The sequence below is a fragment of the Hemiscyllium ocellatum genome, chromosome 24, assembly GCF_020745735.1.
Source record: "Hemiscyllium ocellatum isolate sHemOce1 chromosome 24, sHemOce1.pat.X.cur, whole genome shotgun sequence".
In the NCBI taxonomy this organism is placed as follows: Eukaryota; Metazoa; Chordata; class Chondrichthyes; order Orectolobiformes; family Hemiscylliidae; genus Hemiscyllium; species Hemiscyllium ocellatum.
Window position 1 is genome coordinate 50,672,153 of NC_083424.1, and position 21,875 is coordinate 50,694,027.

Here is a 21,875-nt window from a genome sequence, read left to right on the forward strand (position 1 = left end):
GTGACTCTGTTAAAATCAAAGCTTATATAAAAAACATTGCCCCAGGTAATATGACACATGATCTCATTTGGAACAAGGCTCTCGCAATGAGAGCAAAGTAAATAACCTGCAATGCAGTCCTCCAGACCTTAAGTGTTCAAAATTCCCCTCCCCCAACATTGATACACCAGTGACATTTGAAAACCGGAAAATCTTCATGGTGAATAGTACATCACGAAGTACACTGTTTTCCATCGTACATTAAGCACAAATACAGTTAATGACTGATCTTAATTTCCCATTGCAGCATTTCCATAATGCTGCGGTGCTGCTTGGAAATTCCTGCAGCTATTCTCGGAAGCCCTGGAAACCATTACAAATGCAGAAACGCCTGGCCAATTACAAAAATATCAACTTCTGAAAGGAAGTAATCCTATAAACGCAAAGGCTTCAGTGCATAAACTGAAATAGCATGCTCATAGGACGAACAAACTAGTGAAAATTGAAATTAGATAATTTTGGAAATCCTAGTCGATTTATTGAGCTTCAGCAGTTTAATTTGAAATCCTCTATTTCATATCTTCCTTACTGAAGACAGGTAAGGACAATCTCTAGACCAATTTAACAATCACGAACAGTTTTTGAGACAAATAGGGAAATGAATCAATTGGCACTTGAAGCAGATGAGTTGCTCAAATGCAACACAAATTTGTAAACAGTGTTTAATGAATTTAACTGGATTTCTTGATGAAGTAACAGAACTATGACAAAAAGCTGGCTAATAAAATTCTGGTTTGGAGAACTGAAAAGTCAGTATGAGTTTAGTGGATAAAAGCACAATCAGAAATACCCCGGGTAGTTATTTTTTAGATCAGAGGATATTAACCTGTGATCGTGTGAATATTCATCAATAGGACCTGTGCTTCTTTGATACAAGTGAATTACTTGGATATTGGAAAACAATGTAAAATTTCAAAATCTGCCAATGATACGAAATTTGGAGGAAGAGTGGCAAATATTGAGGATGATTCAAATCAGCCACACCAGAACAACAGGTTAGCAGAATAGGCAGACAAATACCAGGATGGAATTTAAGACAAAATTTTGTTACAAGTAGTTTTAACAGAATGAGCTGGGAGTGGCAATAAAGACTGAGAATCATAGGATTCTTACAGAGCTGTAAGAGTCTATTCAGCCCATTGAGACTGCACCAAGCAGCATCCAACCCAGACCCACCCACTCCAACTCATCACCCCGCATGGGGTTTTTACTATGGCTAACCCACCTAACCTGCACAATCCTGGATACTATGAGGCAATTTTGAGCATGACCAATCAACCTAATCTACACATCTTTAAACTCTCAGACATGGGGAGAATGTGCAAACTCCACAGTCAGATGAATGGCAACACATTATAATTATGTAGGGATGGAGGGAATGAACTGCATATACGTACGCACTCTTGAAGGTACTAGGACAAGTTTGCATACACTATCTTGCACTTCATAGTGACAAAGAGAAAAAACAAAGCTGATCGTTTATATAGCTCTGTTTTAGCCACTAGAATAGTAATTTTAATTCTGGTCACACTTTAGACAAGGATAAGAGGCACAGAGTGCAGAGATTTGAGACTGGTTCCAGGAATATGGGATTTTTGCTACAACGTTCGGTTGGAGAAGCTAGCATCGTTCTATTTGAGGTAGAAGGGAACAAGGGCAGGTTTGAATAAGCTAGACAAAGAATATCTGTTTCTATTAGCTCATGGTGTACGGCCTCAAGCATATGTTGAGGTTTCAGAAGAAATGAGAGAAGAGGAGGAAGTTGTTTTAAACACACTGTGTTTAAGTGTTAATGACCTGGAAGAGAATCTCCAAAGCAGGTAGGAAAAAGTTAACTATTTCAAAAGGAAATAAATCTGCACTGCTATAGACAGAATAGTGAATGGGAATAACTAAACTACTCTACAGAGTTATATGCACTTGACTAGCTGAATAGCCTCGTGCGCCAGAAACTACTCAATCACAAGTTGGTGGACTGGACCAGCTATGGTAGGGGTGTTGGATCAAGTCAAATAGAATGAACCTAAAATTTTACCTAAAGCAATAATACTGAATGTCAAAATGTTCCTCCAATGAAACTCTGCACTACTACATTCTCTTTTGATTCAAGATCAAATGAATGGCTGGCTATACACAATGGAGAAAGTGAGGACTGCAGATGCTGGAGATCAGAGTAGAGTGCTGGAAAAGCACAGCAAGTCAGGCAGCATCTGAGCAGGAGAACTGACATTTTGGGCTGTGCTTTTCCAGTACCCCACTCTCTATTCTGGCTATTCACAATGACAGGCAGGGATGCTTTATTCAAGCTATTCTTGCCTTTGAAGGGTCATGGGAAAAAGTGGAAAACCCTTCCCCTCATTTTTTTGATAGTTTTCTCATACCAAAAGTAAAAAAAGGTTCAATAACTGAAAAATCAAGTAAAAAAAAACTGAAGAACACAGCTGCTCACTTTCAAGAATTTTTTTTTTAAAAAGTTCATATTTTTAAATGACATTAATACATTGCCTTTAAACATCACAAAGTATGCAGTTAGGCATGTGCAAACATGTAAACTTTACACATCTAGCATATTTGCACATACTTTTTTATGCCTACCAACTATGTGGGCAATCTGGAGCATCTCTACCCACATTAATGGGCAAGATAGGAATGGAAAAAGCATAGCTTATTCATCTTCTGCACAAAAGTTTATAAGGATGCAACACAAGAGCACCACACCTTCCAGCAACTTTAGGATTGATCAGTTCAGTTGCAGATGACTTTTGTCCAAGTATGCACACTATTAAAATCAACTTATTTTTGTAGGCTTAAGCAGCTATTTTTCACATTCCATAACTGATCCTGTAGAAATAGTTAGAATTTTGATAATTTGTGCATTAAAAACCAAATCAGCTCTAAGATACATACCATTCAGGTATCCGATCAAAGATATTTTTGGCTTGGATATTGCAGATCCCAGCCTTGGCTACTTTAATTAATGTGCAGCACTTATTGACAGTCATTGTTTGCTGACTAAGAAACCATATAGTGCTAATGGAACACAGTGGGCAGGCCCACTACTGAAACCACCATTTCAACTCAATCCATTCTTGGAGGGGCAAATTGAAATGAAATCCAATTTTCACGTATTCCTATATCAAAGTTTCAACTTTTTCAATGAAAAAAACAATTACAAAAGCATCCGTTACACAGCACTGCTTGAAAGTACTTATTCATTGAAAGTGTATTTATCCATTTAGAATGGCTATTTGTGCATCACCCCACTTCATGTCATTTAAAGCTGGGAACATATTTTGTTTTGCCTTGGACAGCAAATGATGCCTGTATTCACAGTATGCCCAAAGAAATGCCCAGATACAGCTCAATGGACTCTCAGTCTCTTCAATCTGAGGGGTCAACGCAGCACTGTTGGAGGTGCCAGACTTTAGCTAAGAGTTCATACAAAGAGCCCAAGGTAAATACAAAGATAAAGTTCCATGGAAGGGTCACTGCAATCTAAATGTAAACTCTTTATTCCTCTCCACAGATGTTCCCAGACCTGCTGAGTTTTTCCAGCAATTTGTTTGTTGCCTTCACTTTGTTCCATATCTTTAGTCTGGTTTACTTCCCCCACCACCACCATGGCTGAACACTTCAAACACCCCCTCCCACTCCACCATGGACATTCAGGTCCTAGGCCTCCTCCATCTTCAAACTCTAACCAGCCGAACACCTCACCTTCCACCTTGGGACCCTGCAACCACACTGGATTAACGTGGATCTCACCAGTTTCCTCATTCCCCTCCCCCCACCTTATCCCAATCCCAAGCCTCCAAGTCAGCACTGCCATCTGTCACACTGTCTTTCCCATCTATCCACTCCACCCTCCTCTGACTTATCACCTTCTCCCCCACTTTCAGCTACCTATTACATTCTCAGCTATCCCTCCTTCAACAAGACGAATTCCCGATGAAGGGCTTATGGCCAAAATATCGATTCTCCTGCTCTTTGGATGCTGCCTGACCTGCCTTGCTTTTCCAGCACCACACCCACGCAACTATTGCTAAACCCATTCTTTTGACCTTTATATCAAAAGTCCTTTCACAAATTTAGTCCCTCCTTCCTTTCACCATATTACCATCTTCCATAGTCATACAACATAGGTATGGTAAGTCAAAGAGCCCGTTTCTATGCTGACCAATAAAAACCAAACTACACTGTACATGGTCCATGGCGGATATGTCCTGGCAGATCATCCAGATACTTCTTAAATATTGTAAGAGTTCCCTTTTGTTGTCCTTCCCATTTACTTAAAAATCCGTTACATTTACTTTTCCATAGTTCTTAAAGCATAAAACCAGAAAAAAAAAGTTTCTCTCAAACTAGAACTCCACACCTCCTACAATCCTTACATTGAGAAAGCACCATCAGTGGCACATCAACTATTTGTTACAATGGTGAATCGAATGCAGTCCAGTTATTCTGAATAGCTGGTAAGGCAAAAATCTTCAAACACAACCGAGGGTGCCACTTAAAATACTTCATTTATTGCCTTTCACAATAAGAGAACATCACAAAATGCAGCCAATTAAGTATTTTTTGGCAAAGCAGTCAGTGTAGTAATGCCATGGCTGCCATTACAATAATTAGAAAATCATACTGGAGTAAAACTTATTACTGACACGGAGGCTGGTAAGCAGAAATGGAATAGGAACTAACAGCCAACCCTCCAGATTTCTTGAGTTGTATTTTAATGATAGAGCTTGAAATCAGTCATGTGTCTCGTTTGAGAAAGTAAAAACGTAGCTATGCAATTAATTGAATATTTTTGTTTGAACAGCAAGTACCAGTGACATCAGGAGAACTGCGTTAGGAGGCATTACAGAGCCAAACTGTGATAGAGCAGAGTTGAGAAAACACAGTCATTAACTCAGGGTGCTTCCATGGCCTTGTCAATTCAGCTGTCAGATTCTTAACATCTCCCACCTAATTCTCCAATAGACTATAACTTCTTAAACATGTAGAAAACAAAAGAATGTTAAGCAGAATTATTACTTCTAAAACAGAGTCCCAATGGTGTATGGAGGCTGAGTACTGGTTACAGCTTTTGCTATCCTGGATTTCAAGATATATTTAGCTCAAAGCAAATTGTGAAACATCTACTTACTGTTTGCATAGAAAGTGACAGCACTTGTGTTCCCAACTCCTACAGTAACTCCCTACTGAGCAGCCCTGAAAACATTTGAGCTTCTAAAATTCAAACTGAAAAAATTTACACGCTGATTGAGAAATACACTTGAACCCACCCACCAATTCTGAGCCAGGATACTGAATGCTCTATGTAGCTTTCATTCTAATTCAAGGTGAGAGTCTCAGTTTCACATCAATTCAGTCCACAAAGATTTACTTGTAATTCAGGTACAGAGAATGAGCCAAATAAAAGATTAGTCAACCCTTGTGTTTTCAGTCACTGTGCATTATCAGTGAAATCTAACACTTTGAAACAATGGATCACATAACACTGAGTTAGCCTGAAGTGTCAGAATACTCCCATCAAATCAAGCAGAGTGGACAACTTGCCTAGCTCAGCAAACTCCATAGGTGAATAGAAGCGATGGGTCCAGATCACTGATGGCAGTCAAATACAATTAAAATAGAATCACCTTAAACCTACACCCCCTAGTTTTGTACTTCAAACATCTCGGTTGCAGGGTTACTAATGCACCAATTATTGCACTAACAGTACTGCTTATGATTAGTTGTTTACATAAATATTCAATACCCTAATATTGAAGTAGGCCAATTGGATGACACTAAAGATCATCATGGCTATGTTCAAATCACCATGCAATTCATTTGAAGAGTACAAACAAACAAACAAACAAACAAACAAACATGAGCATAGTGGAGAATGAAACAGACTGGGCTGGAGTCCGACATTACTTTTGTACCCAGCCCAACACGCATTATAATGTAATCATAATTTCAAAATGATTACAGTGTTGAGCAGAAATGGTAATGCATTTGCAATGCCACCTTCAGATTGCCAAGTTGATGCCAGGTGGTCTATCTGGCTCCATTCCTTTTGAGACTTTGTAAGCAGTTGATGCGACTGAATGCCTTGCTCAGCCATATCAGGAGGGCACTTATAGTTTCAGAGACGTAGAGCACGGAAACAGACTCTTCGGTCCAACCCGCCCATGGCGGCCAGATATCCCAACCCAATCTAGTCCCACTGCCAGCACCTGGCCCATATCCCTCCTCAACCACTTTGCTGTCAGTTTGGAGTTACACTGGACAAGACTAAGGAAGAGAAGCAGTTTTCTTTCCCTAAACAGAGTTGTTTCCTGGTCAGTGCTGGACTTGTGTTGTTACTAATCCAGCAACGATGCCACAACACCATCACCTCCCGTTCACACAACTGAAACATCTATTGGATGCCCACATTTAGAAGTCTTCATCTGATTTATTATTTTTCCAGCCAAAGCCAATGTTAAAAGACAATTTAGAGATTAAGTGATACTCCCCAAATAATAGAAAGAATGCTGGATTTCAGAGTGACATCATCTTTGCAACTCTTTCTAAGCCAAGATAATACAGGTGTTATTGTCTTAGGACACAAAAAGATATAAACATTGGAAGATAGAGTTTGCACATTTAGCGAATTTCTCTTCAATTACTTTGCAGATTTCTTTCATTAAGCAGAGCACCTAGGCTTTTAAGTTTGCTAGAATCTTAAATTTGTTATTTTGAACTAAAAATGGCAAATTCTACACTGAAAGCACTTATTCTTTGGGCAGTGATTGTTTTTACACAAGTTGGACTCCCTGGAGATAGCATTATTGGTGGGTTGTGGCCGCTAAAAGACAATACTGAGTACAGGTTAACTCAAGAGTAGCAGTGCTTTGAGCCTTTGTCTTAATACAGCTTCACAATTACAAAGTTAACGTAAAACTTCACTGCACTTTTTCTGACTGCACACATTTTGCAAGGTCCCATAACAAATTTTTTGCACATATCTGTCAAACATGAAAAAGATTTACCAATTACAATTAATGAATAAAAGGGCTAAGGCAAGTAAAGATGACAATTTACAGAGGGATTTAGGTAGATTGAGGGAGCAAAACTTGGTACATGAAATATAATGTGGGAATGACAAATTGTGGGCTTTGGCAAAAATAAAGTAACCAATCATCTAATTGGAAAAAAGTCTGGAAAAAGCCACAGAAGAGGGATTTGGGGAATTCCGGTCTATGAATCACAAAGCTAGCATCTGAGATTCATCAATAATGAGGAAGGCAAATACAATGTCGGCTGTTATTTTTCACTCACTGTAGGCGTCACTGGCTGGCCAGCATTTATTGCACATCTCTAGCTGTCCTTGAAAGGTGGTGGTGAGCTGCTGACTTGAATTGTTGCAGTCCACACACAGTAGGTTGGTCCACATATCTTTAGAGAGGGAATTAGAGGGATATTTCAACCCAGTGATACTGAAGGAATGACAATATAGTTCCAAGTAAGGATGGTGAGTGGTCTGGAGGCAAACTTGCAATTGGTATTGTTCCCATGTATCTGCTGGCCTTCTCCTTCCAGATGAAAATGGTAGCCTGCCATTTGCCAACATTGTTGTCCCATTTCCCTTTCAGTAAAAGCAAAACCCTGAAACACAGGTGTTTTACCTTCTTTTATTCCAGGCTAGAGAGTTGTTGTCCATGTGCACAGAGATAGGAACTCACTGTCTTCTCTCAAACAGCTTTTCAATGAATTATAGCCATTTTACAGGAAGGAGCATCCAGATATGGCAACATACATATTGACTGGGTGACTGTTACTGTTGATGCTCGCTGATTGTAAAGATTAAACCATCTTTACAACTGACTTCACAATGAATACTTTTCACCTTAACTAACGTTACATACTGAATTCTTCCAATATTGTTAAATGGCTCTACATAATGACTGTTTTTCCACCTTGTTAACTCATTATCCTTGCCGCCAACACCCCATTGTTAACTAAGTTTTATCTGACCCGAGTCATGCTCAGCTACGCCTCTTGTTTTACAAAACTGAAATCAACGGTTTCCCTGCCTTCACAATTCAGAACTTAACTCTTTCTCTGCCTACTTATACCCTATACACATTCTCAAACAGAACAGTAGAGGTGAGGAGAGCATGACTGTCGTTCACTTCAAGCTCACATCTACAATATCAAGCAGACATAGTAAAACTGGAGTCAGAGTGATACAGTGTTATCGCATGGAAACAGGCTCTTTAATCCAACCAGTCCATGTCGAACAGAATCCTAAACTAAACTAGTCCCACCATGCCTGCTCCTGGCCCATATCGCTCCAAACCTTTCCTATTCATGTATCTATCCAAAATGTCTTTTAAACTTGTACTATACCCACATCTACTATTTTTGCAGAAAATTCATTCCACATGTGAACCACCCTGTGTGTAAAACATTTGCCTTGCCTTTTATATCTCTCGTCACCTTAAAAAACATGCCCTTTAGTCTTGAAATTGCCCATCCTAGAGAAAAGACCACCATTAACTATTTATACCTTTCTTTATTTTACAAAATTTACAAGATCAGCCCTCAACCTCCCATGCACCAATGAAAAAAAAGTTCCAGCCTTTCTTTATAATTCAAACCTTTCATACCTTAGCAACATCCTGGTAAATCTCTTCTAAATTCTCCAACTTTATAATATTCTTCCAGTTATAACTGGTCAACCAGAATTGGACACAGCATTCCAGATGAGACGTCACTAGTGTCTGTACAACTTCAAAATTGCGCAATTCACACTCAAAAGGTCAAGCAATGAAGGCATACGTAACGAACACCTTTTTAACCATCCTACATGTGATACAAACTTCAAAAGTAGTATGTACCTGCACCCCAGCTCCCTGTATTCTATACCACTACCCAAAGCCCTACCATTAATCGTAGAAGCCCGACTCTTGTTTGATGTATCAAAATGCAATACCTCACATTTATCCAAATTGAACTTCATCTGCCACTATTCAGCCAACTGAACTCTTTGACCAAGCTCCCTTTGTAGTCTTAGAAAACCCTTTTCACTGCCTCCAATGTCACCAATTTTGGTGTCATCCACAAACCATGCCTTCCATATTCTCATCCAAATCAGTTATAAAAATGACAAACTAAAGAGGACCCAGAACCAATCCCTATAGAACATTACCTCCAGTCCAAAAAGCAACCCATCACCATTGCTTTGTCTTCTGCTTTTCAGCCAATTCTGTCCAATTGGTGAGCTCACCCTGAATCCCATGTGACAACTTTACTAATTAGTCTACCGTGCAGAATCTTGTCAAAGGCTTTACTAAAATCTAAATAAATGTCAACTGCTCTGCCATCAATCTTTTGATAACTTGCTCAAAAACTCAATAGAGTTTGACAGACACTATTTTCCTCACACAAAATGACACTGACAATCCTTAATTTTTGCCCCTCTAAACACTCGCAATTCTTATCTCCAACAACTTACTCACAACGAGCTCAGGTCTATCGTCACCCCAGTTTCTCCTTGCAGCTTCTCAAAGAAAACATTAGCCACCCTCCAGTCATCAAGCACCTCACCCGCAGTTATGGATGATGCAAATATTTCTGCAAGGGGTATCTCAATTTCCTCTTACTTCCCACAACATTCTGTGATATATTAGATCAGGCCCTGGAGATTTATCCACGTTTATATTCAAGGCCTCCTGAACTTTCTCTTTCTGATGTGAACTATTTTTAAAACAAAGTTCTCTACATTCTCGAGACTCCATTTCTTTCTTCACAGTAAAAAAAATCATTTTGTATCACTACCATCTCCTAGGGTTCAACACAACGATTACCTCCTTGATCTTTAAGAGGTCCTACCCTCTCTAGTTTCCCTCTTGCTCTTAGGAGAGTATCCTTAACCTTATCTGCCAATGTCATCTCATATCCCCTCTTTGTCCTAATTTCACTTAATCAATATAAAAGTGTTGGGGTATTCCTAAGAGATTCAAATGAACCAAGCTGTCAATATCTAAAATAAGATTCTCTTTCCTTGACTAGAGCTCAATAGTTTTACTTATCCATTGTTTCTTAGTCCTACTAGCCTTAACCTTCACTCTAACAGGAACAAAATGCATCTGACCTATCACATCTTGAACACCTTCCACTTGTCAGATGTCCTTTTACCTGCGAAGTCTACTCCATCGCTCCTCCTCCAAGTCCCTCCTCCCTACCTTTTATCTTAGCCTGCTGGACACACTTTCCTCATTCGTGAAGAAGGGCTTATGCCCGAAACATCGAATCTCCTGTTCCTTGGATGCTACCTGACCTGCTGCCCTTTTCCAGCAACACATTTTCAGCTCTGATCTCCAGCATCTGCAGACCTCACTTTCTCGTCTAAGTCTACTCCAATCAACTTTTGAAAGTTATTGTCTCATACCATTAAAATTTGCCTTACTCCAACTAAAGTTCAACTTTCAGGAATGCTTATCATATTCCATAACCATTCTGAAAGTAATAGAATTATGGTAGTGAGACCCGAAGTGTTCCCCAACTTTTACTTCTGTCACCTGCCCTGCCTTATTGCCCATAAGGTAGGTGGTCTAATTTTGCTCCTTCTCTAGTCAAAGCACCTACATATTGATAAAGCTTTCTTGAACATTTAAATTCTTCACTACCCAAATTTAACACTATGTTAAGGTAAAAACAATGACTGCAGATGCTGGAAACCAGATTTTGGATTAGTGGTGCTGGAAGAGCACAGCAGTTCAGGCAGCATCCAAGGAGCAGCAAAATCGACGTTTCAGGCAAAAGCCCTTCATCAGGATTGGAAAATTAAAATCCCCATTATTATAACATTATGCTTACATATATCAGATCTCCTGGTACTTGTTTATGAATTTCGCTCTGTCGGAGATCTACAGTACAATCCTATCAAAGAGAAGTTTCCTTTTTCTGTAATATACACCCATATGTTTTCATTGATATTTCAGAAATATCTTCTAGTTACAGTAGTAATGCATTACAAAAATCAAAAATGCCATCCCCTCTCCTTTCTTGCCTCCTTTTCTATCCTTCCTATAGGAACTAAAACCCAGAACATTGAGCTGTCACGTCTTGTCCATATCTCAGCCAAGGGAGAATGGGGATCAGGAGGAAAGCTCTCCACCGATTGGAGTCATATCGGATGCCTACAATTCAACTTGATTTACCAAACTGTGCATTCACATACATGCCTTCATTTGGGCCTTTATGCATTCCCCTTCGGTCTGACTCCACTGAAAATCTTACTATTTATTATGCTCATGCTGTCTGTCTCTCCCAGTTTTTTGTTACCTCGCTTTTTTGTCCCACTAATTCTATCGCTTGCTCCTATTCTTTTGAAATTAAGTTTAAACCCTAACCAATTATTCATCTCAATGCTGCTACAATATCTTTGCACAAAATGGTTGTTGGCTGACACTACTCAGATCACTGCAATTCAATGAACTCACTAGTTAAGTGCTTGAAAACACTCGAGAGCTTTGATAAGACTCCACTGCAGCAAGATTTTCTTTCCTTCATACTGCTTAACATTCCATGTCTGCTAATTGAAATGACACAATAGCAGGACATAGCATATCACACTTGAACATCCTAAGTTTCAATTCAAAACTATCAAAATGCCTGCATGAAGATCTGGCCTCTGCATTAAAAATGAATTACTGCACAATGAAAATGCAGCATGCATTAAAAACAATCTTTAACTGCATTAGAGAAAAGCAGAACACCATGTAAAATATTTGTCAAAATTAAATTCCATGTATGTTTATAACACTCCAATATTCCTCTACTGGCTTACAGATATAATATCAAGCGCTTGACCCAAAATTGAGCAGCTAAAGAATGGAAAGACCAAAGCCTTATCTTTCACCTCTGCCCACAAGCTATGTTATTTCACTAATTCCATTCCTCTTACAGCCATTATCAGAGATTAAACCAAATCATTTGCAACTTAAGTATCCTATTAAGCTGTGTTCCCAACCTGATATTGTTCCTGTTGGAAAGGCATCCTACTTTCACCAACCAACAGCAACTAAACATACCAAATGCCTTCATTATCCTATCTACCTGCAACTACTTCCAGGGAGCTATGAACCTGCACTCCAAGGTCTCTGTTCAGCAACATTGCCCAGGCCCTTACCATTAAGTGTCCAAGTCCTGCTAAGATTGACTTTTCCAAATTGCAGCACCTTGCATTTATCTAAATTAAACTCTATCTACCACTCCTCAGCCCATTAGCCCATCTGATCAAGATCCCTGTTGTAATCAGAGGTAACCTTCTTTGCTGTCCACCACGCCTCCAATTTTGGTGTCATCCGCAAACTTACTAACTATACCTCCTATATTCATATGCAAATCTTTACATAAATGGCAAGAGGTAGTGGACCCAGCACCAATTCTTATAGCACTCCACTGGTCACTGGCCTCCAGTCTGAACAATCACCCTCCACCGCCATCCTTTGTCTTCTACTTTTGAGCCATATTTGGCAAGTCATGATTTTTATATTGAAGTAGGACCTGAACATAAATAGCAGCAACAATGGTGCCAAAAAGATAGCAGTCTTAAAATTAAGTTTGGAGAAAAATCACAAGTCAGAGGTGAGTAAACTAAAAACTAAATAGCATCATATAATCATACTTCCTGCAGTGTCTATTCTGTAGCAAACATATTATGCTCCACATTAAGATTGATCATAGGGTCCCACATGCCAGGAGCAGCAATAAGACAAAGCAAGAGTGGAGTGTCGAATATTACACAAATGTACATCACAACTACATTTAATGCAATCATCTGAACAATGTCCAAAATTTGGATATCTGGACAAAGCTGAATTTCCCTATGTAAGTTTACTCGAAGTGATTGAAAAAATAGAATCATAGAGATGTCCAGCACAGAAACATCAGTCCAACTCGTCCATGCCGACCAGATATCCCAACCTAATCTAGTCCCACTTGACAGCACGTGGCCCATATCCCACAATATTTTAATTACAACAGCTTGCAATACCTGGCATATGTAAACAATAGCAACAAATACAGTTTAGATAAACCACTAAGGTTATTTAAAAATTAAGTTTTAAGGGCGGCACGGTGGCACAGTGGTTAGCACTGCTGCCTCACAGCGCCTGAAGACCCGGGTTCAATTCCCGACTCAGGCGACTGACTGTGTGGAGTTTGCATGTTCTCCCCGTGTCAGCGTGGGTTTCCTCCGGGTGCTCCGGTTTCCTCCCACAGTCCAAAGATGTGCGGGTCAGGTGAATTGGCCATGCTAAATTGCCCATAGTGTTAGGTAAGGGGTATATGTAGGGGTATGGATGGGTTTCGCTTCGGCGGGTCGGTGTGGACTTGTTGGGCCGAAGGGCCTGTTTCCACACTGTAAGTCTAATCTAAGGTGTTTTATAACTTAGAAATCTAGAATAACAATCTCTGAAAATGATTGTTGGTACAAGAGATTTTATTCTTCAGGGAGATTAGAAAAAAAACTGCAAAAATATTTTGAGCAACTACTGTAATTGTTCTAGCAAGCAAAAAGTCTTTAACCATAAGCTTCTGCCCGATGACAGAAGAGAATGCACATTCCATACCACAGCATTGGAGACATTTTACACTAACAGCAAAGGCAACACATTCAATTCCAATTTTATGCTCTTGTCCTCTCCTCAACCCCAATTATCAGACACCACTTCACAAAGTGTAAAACTAATAATATGGAAGGTGAGTTAATTAATCACATTGGTCAAGTTCAAAATAAGATAAATTTTATCTGTGCTAGCCTTGAATAGACTTAATTATGAAAGATACTGATCTGAGTTTCTCCTTATTTACTCAATCTTCGCTGTTTGGAGGATTGGTTACCAGATTATAGAGATTTAGGATAACTAACACAAAGAAAAAGAAAATAAATACAAATTTTTCTGAAGTCACAATTATCACTAACATACTGTCTGAAAGGTCAGTGGAAGTTGACTCTGATCATTTTCAAAAGTGAATTAGATATATTGCACAAGAAAAAAAAAAGTGAGCACAATGGGAGAGGAGCAAGGAAGTGGGACTAATAACACCTCAAAAGAGCCTACAACAGCATGATAAGCTGAATGGACTCATTGTTCTGTTCATATAATTCAATAGAAAATATCACTGAACTTTACCAAGTTGAAAGGTTTTGGTTATTGCAAGCTCTTTCAGAATTAAAAATCACAACACTAGGTTACAGTCCAACAGGTCCAAGCCTGTTGAACTATAATCTGGTGTTGCGATTTTTTTTAAACTTTGTACATCCCAGTCCAATACCGGTATCTCCAAATCATTATTTCAGAATTAGCAATAGTCAGAAATTCATTCCATCACAAATCATAAGATGAAGTCAGAAAAACAAACCAGCAAGGTAGCACTGACACTGCACTATGTTTCCAGTCTTTGAACCTCAAGAGCCAGATGTGTCATAAAATAAAGATCTTCAAAAGAACAATTATGTTTGCATTCTTGCGAGGAAACTGTGTGGCATAAAATGGAAACAGATTGTTGTTAGCAAACCAAAATAAACCCAATTCTACAGATTAACAGAAATAACGAAAGGTCAAGACAATAGGTACCAGAGCAACAAGCAGGAAATTAAAACAGGGATCAGCGAAATTTAAGTGAACAGTATGATATTCCATATCAGTGAAATATTGCAGCATTATTAATACAGTAATGTTGCCTGAGTGGACAGTGGCATTAACTTGTATTAAAGACATTTATTTCAACCACAATGCATGCCAATTCAGAAAAAAAATTCTCAAAAAATAAATTAGCTTCAACTCCTCTTGCCTGTTGCAATAATCCTAAAACCATTTTACACAATTTCAAAATATCAACATGACGAAGCCATGGGCATGTAATGAAATCCACAAAAGCAGGACAAGTTGACAAGCCAGTAATGAAAGTGCATGGGTACCTCATGTTTGTAAATAGAGAAATAGAATAGAAAAGGATGAACACCATGCTACAACAATTCAATTATCACCACAGCTAGAGTATTGTAGAAGATGCTAAGCACAACATTTCAGGAATGCATCAAAAGCCTTATAAAAGAAAGTCAAAAGTAGTTTATAGAACCAAGGGGCTCCAGCAATTTTAAGATCTTAGAAATGTTGTTAGGACAATTCCCTTTGGACAGGATATTAGTGAAAAGTGACCAATAAAGATTTTCAAGATGATGAGAGGCTTTGATCGAATAGGAAGAGAAACACTATTCCCTGTGGCGATTGGGTCAATTACCACAAGCCATAGATTTAAAAATCACTGGTGGAACAGCGATTGCGGAGATAAGAAACTTTATTCTCAGTTGTCATGATCTGCAACACTTTGAAGAAAAAGCCAAATCTAACTACTTGGACATTTAAAAGCCAGATCCAGAACTACCTCAGTATACGAAACTTATTGGAGCACAGACAAAAAAAACATAAGATGAACTACGCTTCCAAACAAAAAGCTACATGACAAGTTGTTTGGACTCCATGTTTAAGCAGAAAGGGCTGTGGAGTAGGACCTGGGTTCTGCAATAGTAGAAAGCACATCTACCGTAGGAATATCAGTATTTACATAATTGAAAACTACAAAAGCGCTGCTGCAGAGTCACACGGAGCCAGAGGAAAATTAAACCATGCTGTTACGGAGAATTTTACGTTTCAAAAGCAAGCATCACAAGATAACAAGCATATTCAAACATCATGGAATTAGAGGATGTGTTTGTATATATTTCATCAGATGTCAAAACACTTCTCTGCCTAAAACCATTCAAATAATCTATAGCATCCATTAAGTTAAAAGGCACCATGTGGGAGAAGGTTGCGCCCCAGAGGAAAAGAAATGGCCTGCATTTGATATTTTTATAAACACACTTCAGGGTGAGAGCAAGTGCTGGAACCTAACTGCTGGATGTTTCCTTACAAATGCAAGGTGATGCCACAGATACCAAAATGTATGAACCTGTGACACCAATTCAAAATACTGTACTTCAATAAAAAGGAAGCTATTAATTGTTGAATAAACTACACACCAGTACTTACTATCAACAAGCGCATTCTAGCTCTGTCAGTGGGTGGGTCAAACATTTTTTACATAGGCTTCACTATTGCATAAGTATTATTTATGCTGGTATATCTTCACCTTAATTTACAACCAAACAAAAACCAGTCAGGATGTTTTACTGTATTGAGGCATATCTTGCCAGTTAGTGTATAAAGACAATAACACTTTTCCAAACTGTACTTTCTAAGAACACTGGTGGGACAGTATTATTTTGAATTGGCTTATGCCACATATTTAACCACACAATGACCTAATGCTTCTTAGGTTATTAGAACAATGGTCTAATTGCCCAAGTAATCAGGTCCTCAGAACAACAGCAAGCCATGACAAGGAAACAATTTTTAAAGAAAAATATGGTATTGTCAAAACTTCTACCTGACCATGTACTGTTTTAGCAAAATAAACTAGAAATTTTTCTACAAAGCACTTTTGCCTTGGCAGAGGCACTTCAGTTGAGGGCCTTTCCTGTTCATCTTTAGTCAAAATTCATTACAAAACTATAATTAGTTGGTATGTCAACAGAAAAACAAACTTATCAGCAGAATTGGAAAGCAATTTAAATAATGATGTGTGAAACAAAAGCTATTACTTGTGTGAATTTTTAAACAGAACTGATGTAATGTTCACTTAGGCTAACATCTAACCATTATTAGTAGCAAGACTACTACAGGAAATGAGATGCAATTTCTAGGATTTAGAAGCTAGCCACAACCAGCATTTAAGATTTTTGTGGGAATGTTTGCCGAGATAATAGATGCACACTTTACACCATCATATTAAATGACTTTTTTTTGTAAAAAGAGACTCCTTCAATGGAAGACAAAGTAAATAGAATGCTTTGTATGAGTATTTCTGCAAATTGCAAATAGTACTTGTAGATGCCTTCTAACCAGTTATTCTAAAGATATGATTACACACCTCCAGAGTAGGTGGGATTTGTTACTGAGGCAAAAGCCTGTTAAATTAAGAAATCAGCCCGTTTTACCTTGATACAGTTGATTTCAATATCTGTAGACTGAGGAAGGTAATTTTCTCCTGATTTTCACCCAACAAGCCTTATTGTAAAATACACAACAGCTACTAGGCAACAGTTTGAGCCAGGTAAAAACAATGACTGCAGATGCTGGAAACCAGATTTTGGATTAGTGGTACTGGAAGAGCACAGCAGTTCAGGCAGCATCCGAGGAGCAGCAAAACCGACATTTCGGGCAAAAGCCCTTCATCAGGAATAAAGGCAGAGAGTCTGAAGCGTGGAGAGATAAGCTACAGGAGGGTGGGGGTGGGGAGAAAGTATTCTGGATCAGTGGTGCTGGAAGAGCACAGCAGTTCAGGCAACATCCAACGAGCAGCTGCTCGTTGGATGCTGCCTGAACTGCTGTGCTCTTTCAGCACCACTGATCCAGAATCTGGTTTCCAGCATCTGCAGTCATCTGAGAAAGTAGCATGGAGTACAATAGGTGAGTGGGGGAGGGGATGAAGGTGATAGGTCAGGGAGTGGAGTGGATAGGTGGAAAAGATGATAGGTAGGTAGGACAAGTCATGGAGGCAGTGCTGTGCTGGAAGTTTGGAACTAGGGTGAGGTGGGGGAAGGGGAAATGAGGAAACTGTTGAAGCCCACGTTGATGCCCTGGGGTTGAAGTGTTCCGAGGCAGAAGATGAGGAGTTTTTGCTCCAGGCGTCTGGTGGTGAGGGAGCGGCTGTGAAGGAGGCCCAGGACCTCCATGTCCTCGGCAGAGTGGGAGGGGGAGTTAAAATGTTGGCAGTGTGGTTGGTTGTTACGGGTGTCCCTGAGGTATTCCCTAAAGCGCTCTGCTAGGAGGCGTCCAGTCTCCCCAATGTACAGGAGACTGCATCGGGAGCAATGGATACAATAAATGATATTAGTGGATGTGCAGGTAAAACTTTAATGGATGTGGAAGGCTCCTTTAGGGCCTTGGATGGAGGTGAGGGAGGTGGTGTGGGCACAGGTTTTGCAGTTCATGCGGGTGGCAGGGGAAGGTGCCAGGATGGGAGGGTGGGTTGTGGGGGGGGGGGGGCATGGACCTGACCAGGTAGTCATGGTCTTTGCGGAAGGTGGAAAGGGGTGGGGAGGGAAATATATCCTTGGTGGTGGGGTCTTTTTTGGAGGTGGCATAAATGTCGGCAGATCATTTGGTTTATGCGAAGGTTGGTAGGGTGGAAGGTAAGCACCAGGGGCGTTCTGTCCTTGTTACGGTTGGAGGGTAGGGGTCTGAGGTGCAGGATGTGGACGAGATGCGTTGGAGGGCATCTTTAACCACATGGGAAGGAAAATTGTGGTCTCTCAAGAAGGAGGCCATCTGGTGTGTTCTGTGGTGGAACTGGTCCTCCTGGGAGCAGAAACGGCAGAGGCGAAGGAATTGGGAATACGGGATGGCATTTTTGCAAGAGGTAAGGTAGGAAGAAGTGTAACCCAGGTAGCTGTGGGAGTCGTGGGTTTGTAAAAAATGTCAGTGTCAAATCGGTCCTCATTAATGGAGATGGAGAGGTCCAGGAAGGGGAGGGAGGTATCAGAGATGGTCCAGGTATATTTAAGGTCAGGGTGGAATGTGTTGGTGAAGTTGATGAACTGCTCAACCTCTTCTCGGGAGCACGAAGTGGTGCCAATGCAGTCATCAATGTAACGGAGGAAGAGGTGGGGAGTGGTGCCGGTGTAATTACGGAAGATCGACTGTTCTATGTAGCCAAAGAGACAGGCATAGCTGGGGCCCACACATGTGCCCACGGCTACCCCTTTGGTCTGGAGGAAGTGGGAGGATTTGAAGGAGAAATTGTTAAAAGGTGAGGACCAATTCGGCCAAACAAATGTCGGTGGAAGGGTATTGTTGGGGACGCCAGGAGAGGAAAAAACGGAGGGCTTGGAGGCCCTGGTCATGGCGGATGGAGGTGTAGAGGAAATGGATATCCATGGTGAAGATGAGGCGTTGGGAGCCAGGGAAACGGAAGTCTTGGAGGAGGTGGACGGCGTGGGTGGTTTCTCGAACGTATGTGGGGAATTCCTGGACTAGGGAGGATAGGACAGCGTCGAGGTAGGTAGAGATGAGTTCAGTGGGGCAGGATCATGCTGAGACAATGAGTCGGCCAGGGTGGTCAGGCTTGTGGATCTTGGGAAGGAGGTAGAACCGGGCAGTGCGGGGTTCCCGGACTATGAGGTTGAAAGCTGTGGGTGGGAGATCTCATGAGGTTCTGTATGGTCTGGGAGATGATGGTTTGGTGATGGGGGGTGGGGTCATGGTCGAGGGGGCAGCAGGAAGAGGCGTCCTCAAGTTGGCGTTTGGCTTCAGCGGTGTAGATGTCAGTGCGCCAGACTACCACTGCGCCCCCTTTATCTGCTGGCTTGAGGGTGAGGTCAGGATTGGAGCAGAGGGATTGAAGGGCTGCACGTTGTGAGGGTGAGAGGTTGGAGTGGGGGTAGACAGGTTGAGGCAGTTAATGTCCCAGCGGCAGTTGGAAATGAAGAGGTCGAGGGCAGGTAATAGGTCAGCGCAGGGTGTCCAGGTGGATGCAGTGTTGGAGGCGAGCAAAGGGGTCCTCAGATGGCGGGCGGGAGTCCTGATTGTGAAAGTAAGCTCGGAGGCGGCGACAACGGAAGTAGTGTCCGACGTCACGACGTGTATTAAATTCATTGATGCGTGGACAGAGGGGGATGAAGGTGAGTCCTTTGCTGAGGACTGATCGTTTGTGCCAGGTTGAAATTGATCACAACAGTCAAACAGATTGAAAAGACTCAATGTCTAGACTTGCATGAAAAACAGCCACTCTGGCAAAAGAATGGACATCTGCCAAATGCTGTGGAATTACAACTAGGCTTGAAAACAAAAACTGCCTGTGGAGAGTAAAGCATTGCTAATGTAAAACTATTGTCTGTCTATAGCCATTGAAAAAATGCCCCAGTTTTTCAAGAGATAAAAAATTATATATAAAATAAACTTATTAGGGTTACCCCTATTCCATATATTTTCAGTAATTTTTTTCCCACCTGAGTGCTGCAAAAGCTAATGCTGCTGTACCTGCCTTTACATTTTAGGGCATATTACACAGCTGCAGGAACAATTTTGCAAGTACAGGCAATGAGTCTGGCCTGTTGTAGCAGGCAGAACGTTCCAAAACTATACAGAAAAAAGCATATTTCCAGATTGTTTTCTATACTTTCGAAGCAATGCTACTTATTCACTGCACAGCACTCCCGGTGGCCATCAAACGTGTACTGCAAAGGACCTCAAAGAGTCCATTACAATTATAAAAGCATTAGTTATGTTTAAACGAAGAGAAAGAACAATTGGTATCGCCAGATTTCGATCTCAGTTTTGCGCCCAGTCCTTTCTATAGGTCATTTGTACTTAAGCATACCAGTAATCAATGAGGAACACAAACTACAATTATCTAATCGAAAGTACAACGAACAGGCTTTAGGTCCGTTCCAAATTTCAATATTGTATTTGTTGCCTTAAACCCTACATTGTCATCTATTTGATCGCCACTTTCCCAATTTTCAATAAATTCACAGCCTCTTGCCTCATTCGTTATCGTATACATCTAGTTCCAGCTGCACTCAATGCAGAGACTCCTACCTTTATCCTCGCCCAGTCTGTCCTTCTACAGTTCACTAAAATACTGGAACTTCGTTCCCTTCAGGAGCCACAACCCACTTTCCCTGAACGCCTCCACCTTTACGCATTTCTTTCAAACCATCGCATATATTTGACTATTTTGTCCTCATTCCCTCTCGTCTGGACATCTCCAATTCCTACCGTTTTCTCTTTCCCTCCAAATCTCCACCCTCATCTCCCAATTTTCGCCCAGTGGCCCTGAAGCATCTCGCCTATCCCGATCAGCACGCCCTCCTTTTCCCTGAGGATCCCCAGCCGCCTTTCCTGTTACTCCCTTCTCCCGTTATCCCTCTGTCCACACCAGCGGCCCCTAAATCTCTGCTTCCTCTCCCACTCCCTCCCTCTGCGCACTCGGACACTTTCCTGTCACCACTACTCTGAAATATCACACTCACCAAACCATGCCATAAGCTCCCTCCCCGATGTAACTGAGGTTAGTGTATCGCGGCCCGGTGTCGAACACCTGCCCACGAATCACTTCAGGCCCGCTTGCGCACTGAGGCAAAGTAGGCGCAGCCGCCATCTTACTCAGATCATCCGGAATGACCAAGGATCGTGCCTATTGGACAGGCAGACACATGTGACAGGGAGGAGCATGATTGGACCACACTGAACCACCTGATCCAGAACACGCAGCTCACGACTCGATTGGACTGTGCCGGACCCCGTGATGCACGGCGGTGTGGAGTGATTCGATTGGACAGTTGTGAACCACGTGCCCATAACGGACGACAGGTGGCCACGTGATACTAAACGGCCCTGATGTGAATTGATTGGACAGTGGTGGATCATGTGATCCAAAGCAGCTGGACGACGGTTAGGGCGGCCAGATGGATTTACAGGTGAAGACTTAAGGGTTTATTGATGAAGGGCTTATTGCTCGAAACGTCGAATTCCCTATTCCTGAGATGCTGCCTAACCTGCTGTGCTTTAACCAGCAACAAATTTCCAGCTTTTTACTCGAAGAATTAAAGGTTGGAAATAAAGCATCTGTTTGTGGAACTCTCCTCAAACAGTCCCTAAATCTTGCAGCCAATGAAATACTTTTGATGTAAATTTAATATTGTGATGTTGAATAGAACAGCGATTTTCATGTACAGCACGATT

General features: G+C 41.0%; 1 protein-coding gene across 1 annotated transcript in view; it reads right to left on the bottom strand.

The window, feature by feature from the left end:
* mapk1 (mitogen-activated protein kinase 1) overlaps nucleotides 1-21,325 on the bottom strand; it is a 112,307-nt gene extending 90,982 nt beyond the window's left edge. The window contains exon 1 of the mRNA XM_060843780.1: nucleotides 21,164-21,325. Within this exon, the coding sequence (XP_060699763.1) occupies nucleotides 21,164-21,291 (128 nt within the window). The 5' untranslated portion in view covers nucleotides 21,292-21,325. The remainder of the gene's footprint in view (nucleotides 1-21,163) is intronic.
* Between the last annotated feature and the right edge of the window lie 550 nt (nucleotides 21,326-21,875).